This window comes from Vipera ursinii (genome assembly GCF_947247035.1).
Source record: "Vipera ursinii genome assembly, chromosome: 1".
NCBI classification, from domain to species: Eukaryota; Metazoa; Chordata; class Lepidosauria; order Squamata; family Viperidae; genus Vipera; species Vipera ursinii.
In genome coordinates, this window is record NC_139512.1 from 308,637,941 (window position 1) to 308,658,593 (window position 20,653).

General features: G+C 36.9%; 1 protein-coding gene across 1 annotated transcript in view; it reads left to right on the plus strand.

Moving 5' to 3' along the window:
• The window catches only part of USH2A (usherin), a gene marked incomplete at both ends in the record, with an annotated part of 509,528 nt that overhangs the window by 92,054 nt on the left and 396,821 nt on the right, over window positions 1-20,653 (plus strand). The window contains 5 exons of the mRNA XM_083377756.1: window positions 7,041-7,204; window positions 11,815-11,973; window positions 16,562-17,056; window positions 18,276-18,548; window positions 19,852-20,009. Coding sequence (XP_083233882.1) covers window positions 7,041-7,204; window positions 11,815-11,973; window positions 16,562-17,056; window positions 18,276-18,548; window positions 19,852-20,009 — 1,249 coding nt within the window. The remainder of the gene's footprint in view (window positions 1-7,040; window positions 7,205-11,814; window positions 11,974-16,561; window positions 17,057-18,275; window positions 18,549-19,851; window positions 20,010-20,653) is intronic.

Genomic DNA, 20,653 nt, shown 5'->3' on the forward strand with positions numbered 1-20,653 from the left:
TCACTATTTATTTATTTATTTATTTATTTATTTATTTATTTATTTATTTATTTATTTGATTTGATTTGATTTGTATACCGCCCTTCTCCCTAAGGACTCAAGGCGGTGAACAGTGACATAAATATCAAATGCACAAATACAGATATTGAAAACATTAATGCAGAAGATAAGTTACCTTAAAACAATAATTACAACAGAACCCGTCAGACCAGACCAATAGCACTTCCTACTCTGCAACAACAGTAATAATTTGGTAATCATTAAGCTAAGAGTCGTAAATTGAGAAATACCTATAAACTTTCCTTTCCCACAGATAAAGCGTTACAGTTCCTAATCTAGCAGAAGCGTGGGAGAAACACTTTTTTTTTTACCTTCTGCAGCAGTCTTCTAGACGTCTGTATTGATCTATCACCACCAGGGACTAGAAAGGAAGCCGTGTTTGGGGCAGTCTGAGATGGCCAATAGGGGTATGGCCCTATGCCTCAACCTCACCTTAATACAAAGTGCGGGGTGTCAAACTCGCAACGTCATGTGACATGTCGCGACTTTTTTTCCATTGCCGGCAATGGGGTGGGCACAGTTTCACCATGACACATCCGGCCAGCAGTTTGACAACCCTGTGTTAGATGATAAGAGCATTTCTTCTCTCAAGTTGTAATCAAATATTGAAAGTAATTTAATATAGCGTATCAACATGCTGAAATATCTTATTCTTGGGCCTCAGTTACAATAAGAGATTAATAATTTGGTCTTCTTTACAATGTTTCATACAAGGGTTTCTGAACTAATTTTCTTTGCAGTACATTATGTCATTCCACTTGTGTTCTTTTTTCTGGTTTAAATTATTCTGATGAGCTAATAATATTGGGAGAAACTATTCTCTAATTTCACTGCCTGAGATACATTAAACCCCTTCATCTAGAATAAAAGCTAAGTAATAAATATGTGAATAAAATATAAAGTAAATATTGTAAAATGAATATATCACATAACACACTCAATTTTATATATTTCTGAAAAACTATAACATTATGTATTGTTATGTTCAGAGATTAAGCAATCTCTTTTTGAAAGGGGATTTAGCTTGACTTTCTACAGATGAAAGAATTTAATACAGTTCTGGGGAAAATACCCTTTCTGTGAGAGACTGTGAAAGAAAAGAAATGACAGTGATGTAGTTTTCAAGAAAGAAAGAATATTTTTATTATTATTTAGTCCCAAAGGATATTATTCCATAAAACAAATTTGCAGCTTTTTTTTTTCTTTAGCTTTTATCAGCCTTTTAAAGGGTGTTGAACTCAGGAGATCACACAGTAAAAGTTACTAAAAAACAACCAACAACAACTCCTAAAAAAAAGTCAATTGCAGTTGTAAGAGTTACTAAAATAGTAATAGTAAGATTTATTTAAAGTCTTTTAAATTGTTTAAAATAGTCTGTCACAACTGCCAGTTGTATATGATCTGTTTTATGTAAATACATTTAAATAATTTTTACACATTTAACAAGTTTCTCTGAAGAGTTCTGATTTTTTTTCCAAAAAGAGACACATGCATTGCTACAGGAAAATAAGAAATATAATGGTATAAGATGTTCACATAGCATGGTTTGTTCATTTAAAATACTTCTGGGCTTACAGTAATGAAATCAGAATAAAACATTTACGAATCTAACAAGAAGCAGTAATTAAAATTCATAATTTAACCACTGAAAAGCATCTAATTTTAGAAAAATAAAAGGGAGTGCTTGAATATATGAATATGCCTTTAAAGATTCCTTAAAACTGGCTGTGCTGGATCTCAAAAAATTGTTCCCTATTTAAGTGAGACAATGAAGAATGGGAACTCTTTACCACCTCTCAAGGGGGCAAAATAAAAGAGGCCTGTTCTTGATCTTAAAATAGGGCAGACTGATGTGGCTGAAAGCAGCCCTTCAAGTAGCATGACCTTAAGCAGTGGTGGGATTCAAATACCTGAACAACTGGTTCTCTTATTGGATGCAGGCCTGGGCTCCAAGGCCTAGAACAAACTTCTGGAAGTGGCATCCATGCACTTCTGATGGGCCATTCTACACCTGGGAGGCCTCTTCCAGGCCTCCCAGGCCTAGAATGAACTTCTGGAAGTGGCATCCATGTACTTCTGGTGGGCCATTTTAGGCCTGGGAGGCCTCCTCCAGGCCTTCCAGGCCTAGTACAGACTTCTGGAAATGGTGTACATTCAGCCGGTTCTCTGAACTCAGCAAAATTTAGCTACCAGTTTCGGTGAACCGGTGCGAACTGGCTGAATCTCACCACTGACCTTCTAGTTATGGCTACTAAAAACTCATGGCAAAGTTTCTCACCCTGGTAAGTTAGGAAATGATAAAAGGAGAATGTGCCTCCTATAATAGCTATAGCATAGCTTAGGGTGAAATAAATCATTGCCTTCCAATAAATGTTTTTTTTTCTTTTCTCTCTGATTAAACACTTTAAACATTTGAAGTTTTTTTTATTACGTGTCATCAAATTGATGTCAGCTCTTAGTGACCACATAGATTGAGTTTTCTCGATGACGATCTGTCCTTAAACTTTTCCTTCAGGTCTTACAGTATCATCCATTGACACTAGCATTGAATCCATCCATCTTGCTGAGGTCATCCTCTTTTCTTTTATCCAATATTTCCCAGACTTAGAATCTTCTCCAGAAAGCTAGTTCTTCACATAATTCATTTGAAATAGATAATTTTAATGTGGTCATCTGCACTTCAAGTGAAAATTCTGGTTCATTTATTTGATGAGCCATTGGCTTGTTTTCCTGGCTGTCCATGATATTCTCTGGAGTCTTTTTTGACATAAAGTTCATGAGGTTTCTCATGAAGACAATGAAATGTTCTAGGATTTCCATTTTTCTAAGCACATTCCACAACTTGACATGATTGAGCCTTTCTATAACCAGTGAAGCACAAACTGACTTCTTTTTGATGTTCTTTGACTTTCTCAATTTTCCAGTATGTACTGTGTTTCCCTGAAAATAACACCTATTCTGAAAATAAGACCTAGCCCGATTTTTATATATGTGCCTAATATAAGCCCTATTTCAAAAATAAGTCCTAGTTAAAACCCCACCATTTGGTTGCACGAGGTGGGATGAGGCGCACGCATAAAAATCAAGCTACAGTGGGGTGGAGGGGTGGAGCTGTCCCATGCACCCTGCACCCGCTTACCTCAAGACTGCTACAGCCAGGTCACCTGTCGTGCTGCTGTCCCACTTCTTCTGTGGACACTCTTGGCAGGATGCCAAGTGGCACGTCGCACCCATGCCACCATTCACAGCAGGATGCCATGTGGCACATTGTGCCAGTGCCACCACTCATAGCAGGATGCCATTTGGTGTATTGCGCCGGTGCCGCCATTCAGCTTGCAGCAATTCTGCCACAGTGGCAGCATCAGAACAATGTGCCATGTAGCCTCCTGCCACGAGCAGCAACACTGGCATGGCACACCACATGGCATCCTGCCACAAGCAGACACAAGCAGAAGTTTGGCAGCGGTGTGACTGCTGTGTGGGTGCATGGGAGGCCTCGCAGTCCTAAGGTAAGCAAGTAAGACATCCCCCCAAAATAAGATCTAGTTCTTCTTTTGGAGGCAAAAATAAATATGACCGGATCTTATTTTTGGGGAAACATGGTATTACCCAGCAGCAATAATGCTTTCTGTTCTTCAGCCTTTTTGAAACCAAAATGAACACCTGGTAACTCTTTTCCCATGTAGTGTTTTCTTCATAAAAATATGTGATTTACCATTGTCTTTTTCCACTGACTTTGAAATAATTCCTTTGATCATTTGTCTCCAGATGTAATCTTCCTCTATTACTGGTTGCTAGTATAGGGTCATCCCTTGGTTCAGCTGCACAGTTGGGATGCTCTTCAGGCTGTGGCTGATCCTACTGGAAGCATATACTTTTGGTACACCCTTTGGACATTCTTTGTGCATTTTTCTCAGGGATACTAAAACACCCACTCCTCTCATCACAATGAGGCAATAAACATAAAATATTATAAAAACTAGCAAATCATTTTTAACTACAGTTTTCCGACCCTGGGATCCATTTGGTAGTCCTGTTAATTATGAGTTGTTTGAATCCTTTAATATAGCACAGAGATGAGCATTTTTTCAGCCTCCAGAAGCGATGGTAGCCTGGAGGTGTGACAATGTCACTAGAGGGAATATGGTAAAATCTCTTCTTTTGGGGTGGGAGTGGGGGAAAAGTGATATATTAGAAGGATGAATTAAACCTAGCAGAGGCTTCGCAGATGTATGTGCACTTATTTCATTTTTAAAAACAAAAATTATGTCACCAAATGTTATTGGTTTGCCACTGAATTTCATCATTGTGCCCTTGAGGCCATGAGTGGCTCATCCCTGACTTACCAAAAATCTCATTCAGTCAAAAGCATCTGAGGGTTTTTTTCCCCCCAACATTATGCATTGCTATCATCCATACCATTCGGTTCCAGAAGATATTGCAATCTGTAACAGCAGAGTTATGAGTGGAACAGAAGGCACTTATGGGTGGTTTGGGAGCACTTGTGAAAATTAAATGCTCCAACTTGTGCAAGAGGAAATGCTTTTGTTAACTTTATTGGCTATAGTCCAAAGTTATTAAGCATTAGAGAAGTTGCCATATTATTAAAGCGTGAAGTAAAACATCTACCCAATAGGGGCTGTCTTCCATAGATTTACATTTGATATCTGGTGTGATAACCTAAATAATAAAATAGTCAGATGAGCAACTGCTACTTATCAGTAGTCTCAGAGCAGGTTTATTTATTTTCTTGTACTGACTGGATAGAATGCTATGTTTTTGTGGGGGATAATGGAGGTTATTGGAAAGCTAGAGGGAGGGTTTGCACTGGAATACACAGAGGGAGGGTAAAGGATACCATGCTTGTATAGATTCAGAAAAAAACAATGGGTTTTCAGACTGGGCCTCTTGCAGAGCATTTCAACAAAGACACTTGGCTGGAATTTATATAGAAGTAAGCCTGTTGAAGTTAGCAGAGTTTATTTCTGATTAAGCATGCCTAGAATAATCATTATAGTCCTTTTAGAGTCTCTCTTTCTTCAGAATGTCAGACAGGAAGTGATTAAGTATACATGCAACATCGGGTGTGTGTGTGTGTGTTATTGGATGTATATGTGTGAGAGAGTCAATTTTTGACTCCTGAATATTGCCTATACCCGTCACTGCAGGTTTATTGGCAAGGTTTTTCAGAAGTGCCATTGCCATTTGTAAATGCCATTTTTTGTTTCTTAGAGATGAGAGACAGTGACTGTCACAAGGTTGCCCAGACAATATTGTGCCTGAGGTGGGATTAAATGATTTTTTGACTGGATACGTCTCTCAGACCTCATAAAAATTGAAAATACAAGCCAAAAATGTAATTCCTAGAACTCCATATCATTTGGCAGGGCCTGCTTACGGTACATAGAACTGTTACAAAAGACAAAACATGAGGATGTGTGACCTGAATAATTATGGTACCAATTTAATTGCAGAACAATATAAGCGATTGTTACCTCTGAACTCATTGGTAGCCTCACATTGCAGTGAACAAGGGCAGGCATTCAATTTCACAGCTACTAAGATTGTTGGCCAGACAGAGACAAAAATAGCAAGAGAAATGACTGAAGCCTGGGAAATGGGCCCCTTGTCAGTCAATAGGAGTGCTGATTTACCACCAGCTTACCAGTCACTTAGGAGTGGAGGCCACAGTGACACAAGGAAACAACAACTAACAATTTACTAGCCAGCCATCAACATGTCTAATTAACAACCAAAAACTACACAAAACCAGGCACCATAGAAATACAAAGCACAGAACAGCCCAGTACACAAATTCTGGAGAGTGAGAAGTTCCTTGAGGATGGGCTCTAGCTTGATCCTGAAAGCTTTCATCCAGATGACCAAATAAACTTTTGGTCCTAGTGACCGGCTCAGAATGGATCCTGCAATAAAGGTGTTATCATAATGCCAGTGCTGCAGCGAATGTGGGCTATTTAAAATATATTTAAAACCAGTGTAATAAAACATTTTTTGATTCTTGGCTAAGTGACATAGCCCTTGTTGATCCTGGCCAGGATTCTAGTATCATCTGATACTAGTTTGCATGGTCCTTTTTGGATAAAACATTTAAGCTTTTGCTGAACTATATTGGACAGTACTATAGCTGAATTACTTATACTTACAAACAGACACACACACACACACACACACACACACACACACACAGACAAACAGAGAGAGAGAAATTTCAAATTACACAAATTCATCTGTTTAGTCTAATTCTCTTCCTTTATGTATAATTTTACAATGTTTTCCCATTTCCCTTGTAAAACATAACTCACCTTTGTCTTTGAAATATTAATTTTCAGGTCAAAAGAATTATCTAACATTTATAGCAAATCATTCAGGTTCTTGGCCAACAACCTGGCATAAGCAGCAAATTAACTAACACGTACATGTTATATTCCCAACATGTATACTTCTAAAATCACTGTAACCATTATACATTTAGTCTGTAAATACATTTAATAGCCAAGGAGATATTACACATCTTTGATTACTCATTTTTAACATCACATTTGGTCAGATAAAACACTGTGCATATGAACTGAGCTCAGAAAGCAATTAATGATCAGTGTAGCTGTTCTGATACGAGGGTAATATGATATATAAAGTCCTATATAGTTTGGGACTAGATCATTAGAAAAACTATTTACACCTCTATTTATGTTCTACTATCTAACTTTTGCAAATCCACCACAGACACAATTAAGAGCAGTGGTTAAATGAAAAAAACCACTGTACCGTAGTGTAAATTTGAGACACAACTCTTTATTTAAATATATTTAAGTTTTTCGCTACCAGAGTTCAGTTTCTTAAGTTCTTCATTTGTGATACTAATTGTGTTAGTTAAAAGAAGCCAGTGAATTAAGCCCTACTGTGTCTAACTGAACAGTTAATGTGTTTTCATTACTTTCATGATTTGTTTTTGTTTATAGATGTCAGCATTGTAATTGTCATCCTGCTGGAGCTATTAATTGGACTTGTCATTCCATTACTGGACAATGTTTGTGTAAACAATTTGCAGCTGGCTTAAAATGTGACAACTGTGTTCCCAATGCTAGCAATTTGGATGTCCACAACCTATTTGGCTGTAGTAAAAGTGAGTGGTTATCAATTTGCATTTTTTTTTCAGTTGAATGGCTATTATTAATTTAATGATTGTTATAACAATATAATTATAATTCTTAAAATTGATATTGCTCATAATAAAATGAATTAATCCCCCCATATTAATATATTTGGAGGTACATTTTGGAACTTGAAATTCCATATATAACATTCAGAACCCTCTTGTATCTAGAGATGTTAGACAACTAATGCCTAGTCTCCACTCCTATTTATTTTATTTATATGGATATCCAACTCACAGCAATAATTCTATGCAACAAGCAATTGATTAAATCCAACCCACTTTGTTAAAATAAGCGGACAAAAAAACCCTGTATAACTGTAATAACTTGTAGGAATTACCCTGAGGAATAAAAGGAAGAGCTACAAACAAGAAATTAGTCAAATTTAAAAAAAATGAGTCCAAGGCAAAACTGTAATTTGAGAAAGTATTTCAGATTCTCTAATTCACATGAAGATAAAGGGAGGGAGAGGAGAAGCAAACTGAGATTTGCAAGACCAATGTCAACCCTTCGAGATAGACTAGGAAAACAAACCTGTGATTGCTACTACAAGTTTACAGTAACAGAATCTTACAAATCTGAATGCACACTGAAAGTTTTATCCTGGGGGCTGGGAAGCTTCAGATGGGAAAAAGTAAGGTTACACTGAACTCTAGCAAGTCAGACGTACTATTTGTACATCAGGATTCTGCTATAGCTCCATTCTGGAGGGGTTGTGCCACCACTGAAAGAGCAGGTCCATCCCTTGGGAACCCTTCTGGATTTTTGGATCCTGCTCAATGACAGGTAGAAGCCCTGGCCAGGGTCCTTTGGCTGAGCTTTAGCAGGTGCAACTTTTGTGACTCTATCTGCGATATGAGGACCTTATTACAATGTTTCATGCTCTCATCGTCTCCCATTTACACTACCACATGGGGTTGCCTTCAGAGACAAACCAGAAGCTTCATTTGCTGTAAAATTCAGGGACCTGAATGTGGAATAGTAGTTATTACTTTACATCTGTACTGTTGGCCTGCATTGGCATCCTGTAGGTTTCCAAATACAATTCAAAGTGCTGATATAAGCTATATATTTTCTGACTTGGCTGCGAGTTAAATACAGGGTGAATATTCCCACTGGAATAATCCCCATCTATTTGCTTGTGCCAATTTCATTGAGCTCAATGGGGCTACCTCTGAATAGAAATGTTACAAGTGTCAAGAATCCTAGTAGCCACTAATTTAAAAGAAAAGTAGATTCTTACCAGCTCTTATTAACTGGATTGTTGGAAGGGAGAAATGGATTTAAATTACAGAAAACCTACTACCAGGAGGCCTTTACTTTAGCACCCTATTTACCTTTAAGTAAGGTGGACATTCATACATTTTCTTGCTATCTACTTGATGGCTACCCATTTTCCAGATGAAAGAGGAATGTGCAAATGCAATGAACTTGTAATATTTTGCAAACTTGTCATTCTCTTTCTCAGGATTGAGAAGCCCATTATATCAGGACTCAGCTGTACATTAACTGAACTGAACAGAATTCTAGAACTGGGCAGTCCAACCATCCTGCCTCCTAATTACCTTCCAGACAATCAAAGGAGCACATAGGCCCCGTATCAGTATCAGGATTGTTGCAGACATGCCCAGATCCAGTGCAACTAACACTGCACTACATCATCATCATTTTCTTAAACATATAGAAATATTTAATTCTCAACCATAGTTGATTATGCATTTACATACATGGTACCTATTTTAAAATAATATTCATGGAATTGTAAAAGGAATGTGTCTCAGGTTTTCTCTTCATTCTGCACCTCATCCACCTTACTATAATATCTAGGCAATAATCATGAACTCAGAATTACTCAGCTCCAATTTCTGAATTTTATAAAAGCAATGCTTTGTATACAGCAGGGACATGTATAAATTTTATAGCTATTGACATGCATGAAGATCTTGTGTTCCCATATTTAGATTGCAGGCAATATTTAATCTGCCTGGATTTACATAATATTTTCCCCTTTGTTGCTGATTTGCTCTGTCTAATTCTGTGTAATTTCCATTATTCTTTCAAAGTGAAATTAATAAAATTTAAGGGAGATTAAAATCTTATATAGTGGCAGTAAAATAATTAATTATTATATATATATTAGTCATATAAAAAGAAACCCTTCTCTTTCACAAAGTTATCATATCATCTATTTCATCAGCATAACTCTCATACTATATCCTTGCACTATATTAGATAAACATTAAATTGACATCAAAAGCAGTTTGATGGGAATATATACTGGGAAAATGCAGGGTAGTATAATTCAAACTTTAAAGGTTAGGAAGTAGTTTTCTAAACACTTTGAGCTTTGGAACATCAGTAGTGGTCTTAAGAAATGCACTGACAGGCCATGAAACTGCAGCAGAATCTGAATTGGTGAAGAAGGTAATTTTCTGAATTTTCAAATGTTATTTGCTGATGCTACTTCCAGTACAAGAAAAAAAAGAATCAGACACAAAAAAGGAACGGAGGGAGGGAGGGGGAAGGAAGGAAGGAAGGAAGGAAGGAAGGAAGGAAGGAAGGAAGGAAGGAAGGAAGGAAGGAAAGACAGAAGGAAGGAAGAGACTGTTCTGCTATATTGCTAATGATCAAGTCATCTTCAAGGCACTCTTAAGAGATTTATTCTTTATACTGTCTCTTCAATGTCCATATCCACAACTAAGGTAAAGAATTATCTTTTATGTATAGGTTTACATTCCAAAGAAGGAGCCTATATAAGTGAATGGTAATTGCTAACATGCCAAGGAGGAAATTCTTAAATTTGTACTAAGGTAGAACAAATAGAAATGTAGTTCATTTCTATAATATACAAGTACATTGAGTGTTTCCGTACCAAATTCCTTGTGTGTCTAACCTTACTTGGCCAAATAAAGCTATTCTGTTCTGTTCTATTCTGTTCTGTTCTGTTCTGTTCTATTTGTGCTGCCACCACGTGGCTGTTCTTGGGAAATTAGAATATGCTAGTTGGGTCTGCCAGGACCTTCCCCCTTTGTGATGTATTTCCTATCCTGCTCATGATGCTGTACTAGGATCCTCCTTCTCTTTGTTCCCTTGTGTTCCATCCTCCATTGTAACATCTGAACACAAGCCATGCGGACAGTAATCCTGTTACTGTCTTTCGACCTTAAAGTACCATCCAGACTTCACCTGACCACACCTTCTCTGCTGTAACCACCTGTTACATGCAAAATAAAGGTATTTCAGATGAACCAGGTGCTTTATGAGTTCACTGTCTGGAAAGGGCCGTTAAATGTGACTACATTTGCTTAAACAGACCAGCAAGTGTCTTAACAAGGAATTAAAATCACAATACAATGTGCTTGATTCAGAACAGTCGAAAGACAGTAACAGGATTACTGTCCGCATGGCTTGTGTTCAGATGTTACAATGGAGGATGGAACACTAGGGAACAAGGAGAAGGAGGAAGTCCAACCCAGAAGGGGTGGATCCTAGTACAGCATCATGAGCAGGATAGGAAATACATCACAAAGGGGGAAGGTACTGGCAGACCCAATTAGCATATTATAATTTCCCAAGTACAGCCACGTGGTGGCAGCACACTATTCTTCCATTCCACCCCACCCCATCCTTCTGTGGTTGCTTTTTACACTGATTATTATGGAAGTGAAGAGTTGATGCTACTATGTAAGCCTAAGGGACAGAATAGTAATACTACTATTTATAATAATAACAAAAAACTTGGTAATAATTATGTTTCAACCTGTATAAGTAGAATAACAATCTTAAATAAGAATATAAATTTAAATTTTAATTATCAGTTCCAGGAAGAAAAGGCTGGAAAACATATTTTATAAAGACAACCGTAGCCACAAATTGGCAATGGCAAATTGGCTGCAGCGAATTCTCCTAGACCCATTCCACATATTATTAAGCACATCTTCTGAATCATTTCCAGAACCTTGGGATCTATGGTGGTTTTCCAGATTAAATGATGCATTGGACCATATGTAGAGGTCCCTTTGAAGAAAATTGAATTCAACCTGCATGCGTTATGTTAGTGTGGGGAGATAAAATAATATCTAACTATACTTTGGTTTCATCCAGTGAATAGTACCATTTGAAAGGCATTTGTTCTGCATTTATAATTTTTAATATATGCCAGGCCAGGGGTACCCAACCTCCAGTCTGTGACCCTCTGCCTGAAACTGGGCCGAGAAAGTGATGGGTGAAGGTGTGCATGTGTGTATGTGTGTAAAGCTGCATTTGTGAAAGTGGTATGCGCATGCACATGAATATATGAAATCCTCCCCATCTTCCTCCCCCCACCATCCCTCCATCACCACCTCAGCCAGTCTGCCAAGCCAGAAAGGTTGGAGACCACTGTGCTAGGTTATTAGTTTGACACACAAATTTGGTTTGTAATTATGCTAAAGCTTTCTTGTAAGAAAAGCCTGAAATGGTAGGCCTTGTTAATGAAGCAAAGATCTGGGAGCTTTGTAACAATCTTTTCCTTAGCAGGATGCATGTCAGTTTATTAAACTGTGGCAATTGTCTTCTTTCAATCTTCATTTTAATCTAGCTCCTTCCGAGCAGCCTCCCCCCAAAGGGGAGACTGTAAATTCTTCAGTTATCAGAGTCACTTGGAATCCACCTGATTCTCCCAATTCAAATTGGCTTGCTTACAAACTATACAGAAATGGGAGTCAGATCTACACAACAGAGGACTACCTTCCTTACAGTGAGTGTTCATTAATATAATATATGCCTTCATAGTTTGTTTACTTCAAAAGTGTTTTTTTATTTTATTCATTTTTCATTTTATTCTCAATTGGAGCACTGGGTAACATGTTCTTCCACATATATAATATCTTGGCTGTTGTTTTTTTCACACATCAAGTAAATGTAATTTCAACTTTTTCTTTGTGGGTTTTAAAGTCACATTTTCTTCTTTGACCCCAATCTATTTGCTGTTGCTGCTGCATTTTTAAATCAACGTGATATAAAGTATGTTATGTGTGAAGAAATTTCTAGCCTGTTTATTCAATTCATATTTATTTATTTTTTAAAAAAAACTCTTGATATATTAGGTTTCCGTGTAGAGAAAAGCAGCCCAGATTCCTGGAATGTTTACATTTTTGTCATTCAGATACCAAGGAATGCTTTATTATTTTATACAACCTATGCTAGTTTGGTACACATAGGATCCATACAATTAGAATTGGATCTTGGCATATGCTATTTGACATAAATAAACTGAGAAAATTAGAACAAAAAAGGATACTCTTACAAATGAACTGAGTGGGAAAAGGACAAGAACTTTTCTAACTTGTAGTTGAACACATAAACAAACACACAAACATCTTTTCTAGGTTATACTGATGCCTATTGTTACAGTACTTTTCAATTAATCTACATTTAATAAATTAATATTTGAGATATTTGTGTGTGTACAAAATTACATCACACACACACACAGGGCTTAGCTTATCAACTATAAATACATTTCTTTACATAACTTTTTTGCAGGTTCTTAACTGTCCCAAGTGCTCTCTCCCTGATTCACTCAGAGATCCTATTTTTACAGAATTGTAGAAAAACAGAGTTGGAAGGGATCTTGGAGGTCTTCTGGTCCAACCCCTTACTCAGGCAGGAAACCCTATACCATTTCAGACAAATGGTTGTCCAATCTCTTCTTAAAAATTGCCAGTATTGGAGCATTCACAACTTCTGGAGGCAAATTGTTCCACCATTCTGTCAGGAAATTTCTCTTAGTTCTAGGTTGATTCTCTCCTTTATTAGTTTCCATCCATTGCTTCTTGTCCTGCCTTCGGGTCCTTTGGAGAATAGCTTGACTCCCTCTTCTTTGTGGCAGCCCCTGAGATATTGGAGCACTGCTATCAGTTCTAATTTTATTTCTACGTTTATATGCTCACTTATGAGACTGCTTCACTACTTTCACTTTACTGCATTTAGCCTGGGGACGAGAAGGGAAAGAGGAGAAAATAGCTTATTGAATGCCAGTGCTTTGGTCAAGCTTTCCTCACTGATGCTGTCAATCCTTCCAAATGTAGCAATCCATTAGCCAATCTGCTCTGCAGATCTCGCTTTCTAATCATGCTTGCGTCTACTGAGTCATCAAGCTGCAGATTCTTCTCTCCACCATTTCTGGATGCACAGAGGACCTCCAGCACCTCCAATCCACACAGCACAAATACAACACTAGCCATGTCCAACAGTCACTAACAGCCTCTTCCATTGCCTAAGAGATCTGTTCTCTGCATATTTTCATCAAAAGGCAGATGTGTCCACTCCCAAGAGTCTTAATTATTAGGTAAGAAACTTCTAGGTGTTTACATGACACTTTGAACAGTGCTGGGAAATAGACAAAATTCCTAAACTTTGAGACCAATGTACAGCTCCGTACCAATCAAGACATCTTGCCTCCCTTAGTCTTTGTATTCTGTGGGTGTCTTTTCAAGGTTCATTAGCAGAGTAAGCAGTTGCTGTTTCAACAACTTAAAGTACTACTTGTCTAATCGTAGACTAATATCATTAATTTCTAGAGCCCAAACTGAATTTGTATGTATTTATGTGGCTATATAAATAGTTTGAGATTTTTTATCAAACATAATTTTTTGAAACATTAGTAAATTGAGTTAATGCTATGAAATTCTTACATTTATAGCTATTCTCAGGATGTATATAGTATTTATATTACACACAACCACTTAAATACTGCTGCATTCATAGAACTTCTAGTCTGAATAACTGTGAAATTACAGATACAAAAGCCTCCAATTTGCTAAGGAAAATTATAAATTAATTAATTTATTTCAGAAAATTTATATATCTGCCCAACTCTTAGTCACTCTGGGCAGCTTATAGAGATAAAAACCTAATATATAAAAAAGAAGGAACAATAACCTCTGCCCTCCTCGTGACAACAATCATTCACTCAATATCCTCAAAAACCTTGCTTGATTATTTAGTTGACAACTTTCTAAAGTTAGAGCAAAATTACATTTAGAGTTTTTCATATCAAAGAAAGAACCTCAGCCTACAACCACATTTGAGCCCCAAATTTATGTTGTTAAGTAAGAAATTTCTTAAGTGACTTTTGTCCCACTTTATGACCTTTCCACATTTGTTAAGTGAGTCAGTGAAGTTTTTAAATTAGTGACATGGTTGTTAAGTGAATCTGGCTTCCCCATTGATTTTGCTTGTCAGAAGGTCGCAAAAGGGGATCATGTGACACACACACCAGGGACACTGCAGCCGTCATAAATAGGAACCAGTTGCCAAGCATGCAGATGTCACCATGGGGATGTCACAACATTCGTAAGTGTGAAAAATGGTCATAAGTCACTTTTTTCAGTGCTGTTGTAACTTTGAACAGTCACTAAAGAAATGCCTGAATGAAGGCAAATATACGTGTCCCTGGATGATGTTGCAGGATGCCGGTCACAGGGACCAGAGGTTTCGTCTTCCATGTTTTTGGACTCATGATGGAGCCCATATTCAGGGAACTTCTGTATAACCAAGAAAGAAGTTCGCCGAGGATGGGCCCCAGTACGAGTCCAGAAGCTCAGAAGATAAAACCTCTAGTCCCTCTGACGAATCCAGATTGGATCCTGCAACTAAACAGACTAAACAGACTAAATTATTATTATTAATGCTTTCATTCCATGGGGATGTTTTTGTTGATGGAAATGTTTCCATCAGTGGAGCATTGCTAATCCTTCCCCCTTGCCGTGAAGCATGGGCCTTCCAAACCTTCCCCAGAGTTTCCCAAATCCTCTGCAATGGCTGCAGTGAAGCGACAAGGGAAAGAGAGGAAAGAGAGTTAGATGAACAGAAATGTGTTTGTGTGCTACTGACTTTCATTTCAGACAGTTAAAAATATTCATTCCTGTGAATATTGAGATATGAGTAAGGATAGACATTTTATGCCAGGTTAGAAGTAACATACTCTGGTCATTTCCCCTGTAACCATTTATTTAATCTTATTTTAATCTTTTTAGACCCACATTTCTCAACCTTGGCGACTTTATGCCATGTAGTCTTCAATTCTTTTTGAAGTCCACACATCTTAAAGTTGTCAAGATTGAGAAACACTGTTTTAGGCCAACCATGTCTCTGTGAAAATAATAATAATGAGGACAGGCTTTATATCACTTCAGCAATGGCTGGTTGATGCTGTAAAGACACTATAAGTCACTAGTGGGAAAATGATGTCTCTCTGACTATTGGTCCATTTAGCCCAGTATATCTACTTTGACTAGCTGTGGCTCTTCAGAGTCTTAAGGATAGGTTTCTTCCATGATCTGCTCCCTGAATCTTTGAACTGCTGATGATTGAGCCTGAGATTTTCAGTATATAAAGCAAAGCCTTTGACATTAACTGACGGCCTCTTCCAAGACAGTGTTGGAGAAACTACCATACTTCTGCTGTTTCTTCAGGACACTTCTGAACTACTTGTGTTCCTTATCAAGGGAAACTGTTGGCTTGATCTAGAAGGTCTTGTTTTAGGTATTTACTCCATAATGCTTTAGATTAATTCCAGATAATATTATTTATTATTTGTAAAATGAAATGTCTTTTTATTATTATGCATATTACTGTAAATTTAAATAACATCCAACATTATATTTGACTTGTTTCAGATAATAAACACACAAGAAAACAAAAACCAACACATGCACATATGAATGGATGCAGCCCTAGCAAAAGTCATTGTAATGTTAGAGGTGCAGTCCAAAATACTTGGCTGCAAGTTTAACAATAGTCTAAAAAGAAACATAATGCAGAGGAAATTAAATGTAATACATTTAATGCTCATAAAGTAAAAGGCTAAGATCTCAACATTTTATATTTTGTAGTTCTACTAATGCTTAGTGGTTGAGAAATTGATAGTAAAATACATCTTGCTTTTAAATTAAGCTCTATGTTGATTATTCAGTAATGATTTAAAATGCAGCATTTCAGTGTTGACAAGTAAAATGTAATACCGTTTTTCCTTCTCAGCAAGTTTTCCCCACACAAAGCTGCAGCTCCAAAAAATTCAGATTCTGTGATTTGGGGCACATTTTCCTGAGTCAGTTTTTTTTAGCTCTATGGCTTCAAACAAGCAAGCAAGCAAAGACACTTGATTAAGTTTTAACTATTCAGCATTTTGTTTACTACATTCTTTTTAAAATGATTGTCATATTTTGGTTAATAATATTCTTCAGTTTTGTTTCCTATTTTATTATCTTTGTCATTTTATAAGAACTATAGTCTAAAATGCAAGTTATAGTTATAGAAAAATGTTTTTATACTTCATTCAGGCCTCCAGGTCTTTGTTGATAGCAATTTACTTCCGTATACTTTGTATACATATCACCTTGAAGCAAGCAATGTCCACGGATTTACAAGAAGTACTGAGCTGACCTACAGAACACAACCTGGGATACCTCTAGGAAATCTGCATTTAAATCCAGTCTTTCCTGTTGGGCCATATTCCATTTCTTTTAACTGGACAGCCTTATCAAATGATACTGGTCCAATAGAGAAATATATTTTGACATGCATTTCTTCATTTGAACATCAATCTTGTGGCCAGCATGAAAGCTTGGGAACCTCTATCACTGTCTGGAATTTAGTTCCATTTAAAAAATACAACTTTTATGTTCAAGCATGTACTAGTGGAGGCTGTTTGCTAAGCCAGCAACTGTCGATAATTACTGCACAAGCTCCTCCTGAGGAACAGCTACCTCCGGTCATACGAAATATCAGCTCTACTGAATTGGCTGTAGAATGGTTCCCACCCAAGAAAACCAATGGTACGTTTTTGTGTTTTATTCAGCAATTTGGGGAGAATTGTACTGGATCTATATCAGATTTTTTGCTGAAAACAGGATAAATCCATTGAAGGCGACTGGTATAAGACTCAGTGAGACTTATTTCCTCCCCCCCCCCACTTACTACTTTATTCGTAGTCACATATGGGAAGTGGGGGATAACTGAGGGGTATACCTCACACTTTGCATGTAGTTGGTCTTGATAGCTCTAGATAGGGCTGGATAAACCAACTTGAAACTTGCTGCTAGCCAGTCCTGGAATAGATAGACCTCTGAGTTGAGTCAGTATACTAGCTCCAGTGTTCTTTTGATAGTGTGTCACACATTACTGGCAACATAACTTCTCTTCACAAATATCTAACTGCTTAATTTCTGCTTAAGAGAATGCATACTTATGGCCTATCGTTTTCAGGAGTAGAAATAAAACTCTTGGAGGTCTGCAAATAATTGTTGAGATAATGGGCAGTTGGTTGCTTATATGTGTTATCTCTTGCTACCCTTGAAGAACTAAAAGAGAAAGTGTCAGCCCCATTAAGTAACCCAGACCAGGAAAGCAGCTAAAATTATTTTTATTGAGAGTAGTTGTAATTACAGAATCTTGCAAGTCTGATTATGCTGTACCTTCTCCTGTTTCTTAAAGTCCAGTAAATTTGGGAGGCATGTTCTTGAGTCACTTCTGAATGTTATCTTGTTGCTCTGGATTTTTTTTTAAAAAAATGTTTCACTCCTTTTGTATAGGTAACGATTCTTGCATGTTTTCCTCAAAGTCATCCCTCTTATTCTCTATGGAAGGTTTCCTTCCAGTGTTGACCCTTTGCAGAGTTGGGTCTTTTCAACTGCTCCTTTCCAGAATTTATTCCCTATTATTAAATAGGAAATCATTCAATTGGACATGAAACTGTAAAGCAATTAAAAGTTAATCTCAACAGGCCTTCACATTCTGAAGGGCTATCTTGTTCTTCTCAGAGGCTGAAGTGTATATAGGCTATGATTATGATTTTCCTTAGTATAATTGATATTGGCACACTTCCATCAAAGAACAACTATTCACAAATGCATCTTTGGGAAGATGAGTTAGGAAGATATACTTTAAGTCACATCAGTTTCAGCATTAGATATAGTAATGACAAAAGGACAAATGTAAATATTTTCAGAGAAATATACAGTACTTGTTTTGTAAGCTGCCTGCTTTCATTTCTAGGTGTAATTATTAGGTATGAATTATATATGAAAGGAGGTGTACAATCCAATGGAAGTCATGTTCCCTCTGAAAACTGTATTTTCCAAACCAATGGATGGTTCAATCTTCATCCAGTGGAAGGATCTCTAGATGAGAAAGCTTTAATACCACTTGTAACTAGTACTGTGGTCACTGATTTGGAGCCATTTACAGACTATGAGTTCTGTGTTTTATCAGCAAATATGGCTGGCAGCACATTTTCAAATTGGACGTTGCAAAGAACAGCAGAGGCAGGTAATTATTGGAGTTTACATTAACACAATCGTTTAGATCAATATTTTGGAAATGGCTTTGAAACTTTTTGCTTGTTTTATTTTAAAGTAGGGGTTTAAATCTAAACTGTCTTAATTTAAGTTGATTTTTTAAAAAAGTTTTTTAAAAAAATGAGATATGGCAGCATGTAGTGTTTTGGCTTTCAATGGAAGCCATACATGCTCCGTAATATCAAAGCTTGGTTTTACAATATAAGGTTTACAACAGGTAGATATTGATTGCTAATGTCTTTATACTCATGCTTTACTTATTTTGGCTAATGATATTTAGGTGTTTTGTGTTTTTTTACTGTGTTCATTTAAATAAATTAAATAAATAAACCTCTGAAAGACTTACCTAAATCCACTGATTTCCATTAAATTTATACTGAACATTAATTTATGAGAATTTGCTGAGAGCTAGAATTTCTTAAAGCCAGTGAAAAAGTTACCAAGGATACAAACAGAATCCACAACTTCTGCAAGAGGGCAATTAATTCTTTATGTTGCTTTGGCCTTCATTTCCTAGTTGTGCCACTTCTAGAAATCTTTAACTAAATTTGTGCCAGGTAAGGAAGGGAATCTGAATTGATAGGAAGAATTGAAAAACTAGTCTTACCGATTTTACTTTTTTGGCTGGGCAAATTAAATAATGGCTTCAAGCCAAGGATTTCACTTTTATTTGTTTGTGAAATTAAAACTTCCAGCAGATTTTTCTGTAGAGTGATATATAAGAAGTGTTTCCAAAACACTGCCAATTAACGGTGCCTGTATAAATTCTAAAATATGTGATTATCTTTTAAAAAATTGGAGGTCATAAAATTAAATCACACACCAACAACACACACACACACACACACACACACACAAAGAGAGAGAGAGACTTCCAAGCTTCTCAGTAATTAAATGTACTCTATTTTGCTGAATTACTCAGCCTTCCTTTTAATCAGGTTTTCTCAGGTCAAGATAAGCCTGTGCTTTACATGAAGCCTATATTGTGTTTAAAATTTAAGTGGTGGTTTGCACCTTATAGAAAAAAAAAAGATCCAAGAGTTTGCTTATAGCTGGAATCATTTACTTTGAAGTTGTAGCTTTTAAAAAAATATATGAAAATTCCTTTTAGACCTGAAAATTAATTTCTGCAAGCTGCTTATTTAGGAATTGGATGCAAAGAGCCATTTTATCAAGTTTAACAGATGGTATTTTACAAATATAGTGGGAAAACGTGCCTGACACATGTTGTTCATTTATTTTATGATAAATTAGCACATTTATTTGTGTTTTAGCTCCTGTATTCATGCCACTTCCATCAGTATTCCCTCTTTCACCATATTCTCTGAATGTGTCTTGGGAAAAGCCGGGAGATAATGAAGCAAGAGGAGAAGTGATGGGGTATAGCGTCAATGTAATTACCGAACAAAAAGTATTGCCAATGTTTTCTCAGGTATTATTGTTATTAGCAATCTGTTTTCTCTGCTTATTGATGTATGGATCCTCTAAAGTGGTCCCAATCTTTATGGCCATGCCAAATTGAAATTTGCCAATGGAGCAGTGCCTAGATTTATTAAAATACAGTGAGGTATCAAAGTTGTTATGGCAAACTGCCCAAGGTGGATCTGACTGTTTATCTGCATTGCTTTCAAAGGGAAAGAATGATTTTTGAAAGACTGTTCTGAAGTTAAGTTGTCCTTTGTGAATATAAATATGTGGTTTTATTCTGAAAAGATGTTCAACAAGCCTAATATGGATATGTTGTTGTTGTTGTTAGTTGCAAAATTGTGTCTGACCCATCATGACCCCATGGACAATGTTCCTCCAGGCCTTCCTGTCCTCTACCATCTTGTGGATCCATTTAAGCTCATGCCTACTGCTTCAGTGACCATCCAGCCACCTCATTCTCTGTCATCCCCTTCTATTGCCCTCAGTCTTTCCCAGCGTTAGGCTCTTCTCCAGTGAGTCCTTCCTTCTCATTAGGTGGCCAAAGTATTTGAGATTCAACTTCAGGATCTGGCCTTTTAAAGAGCAGTCAGGGATGATCTCCTCCAGGACTGACTAGTTTGATCACCTTGCAGTCCAAGGGACTCGCAG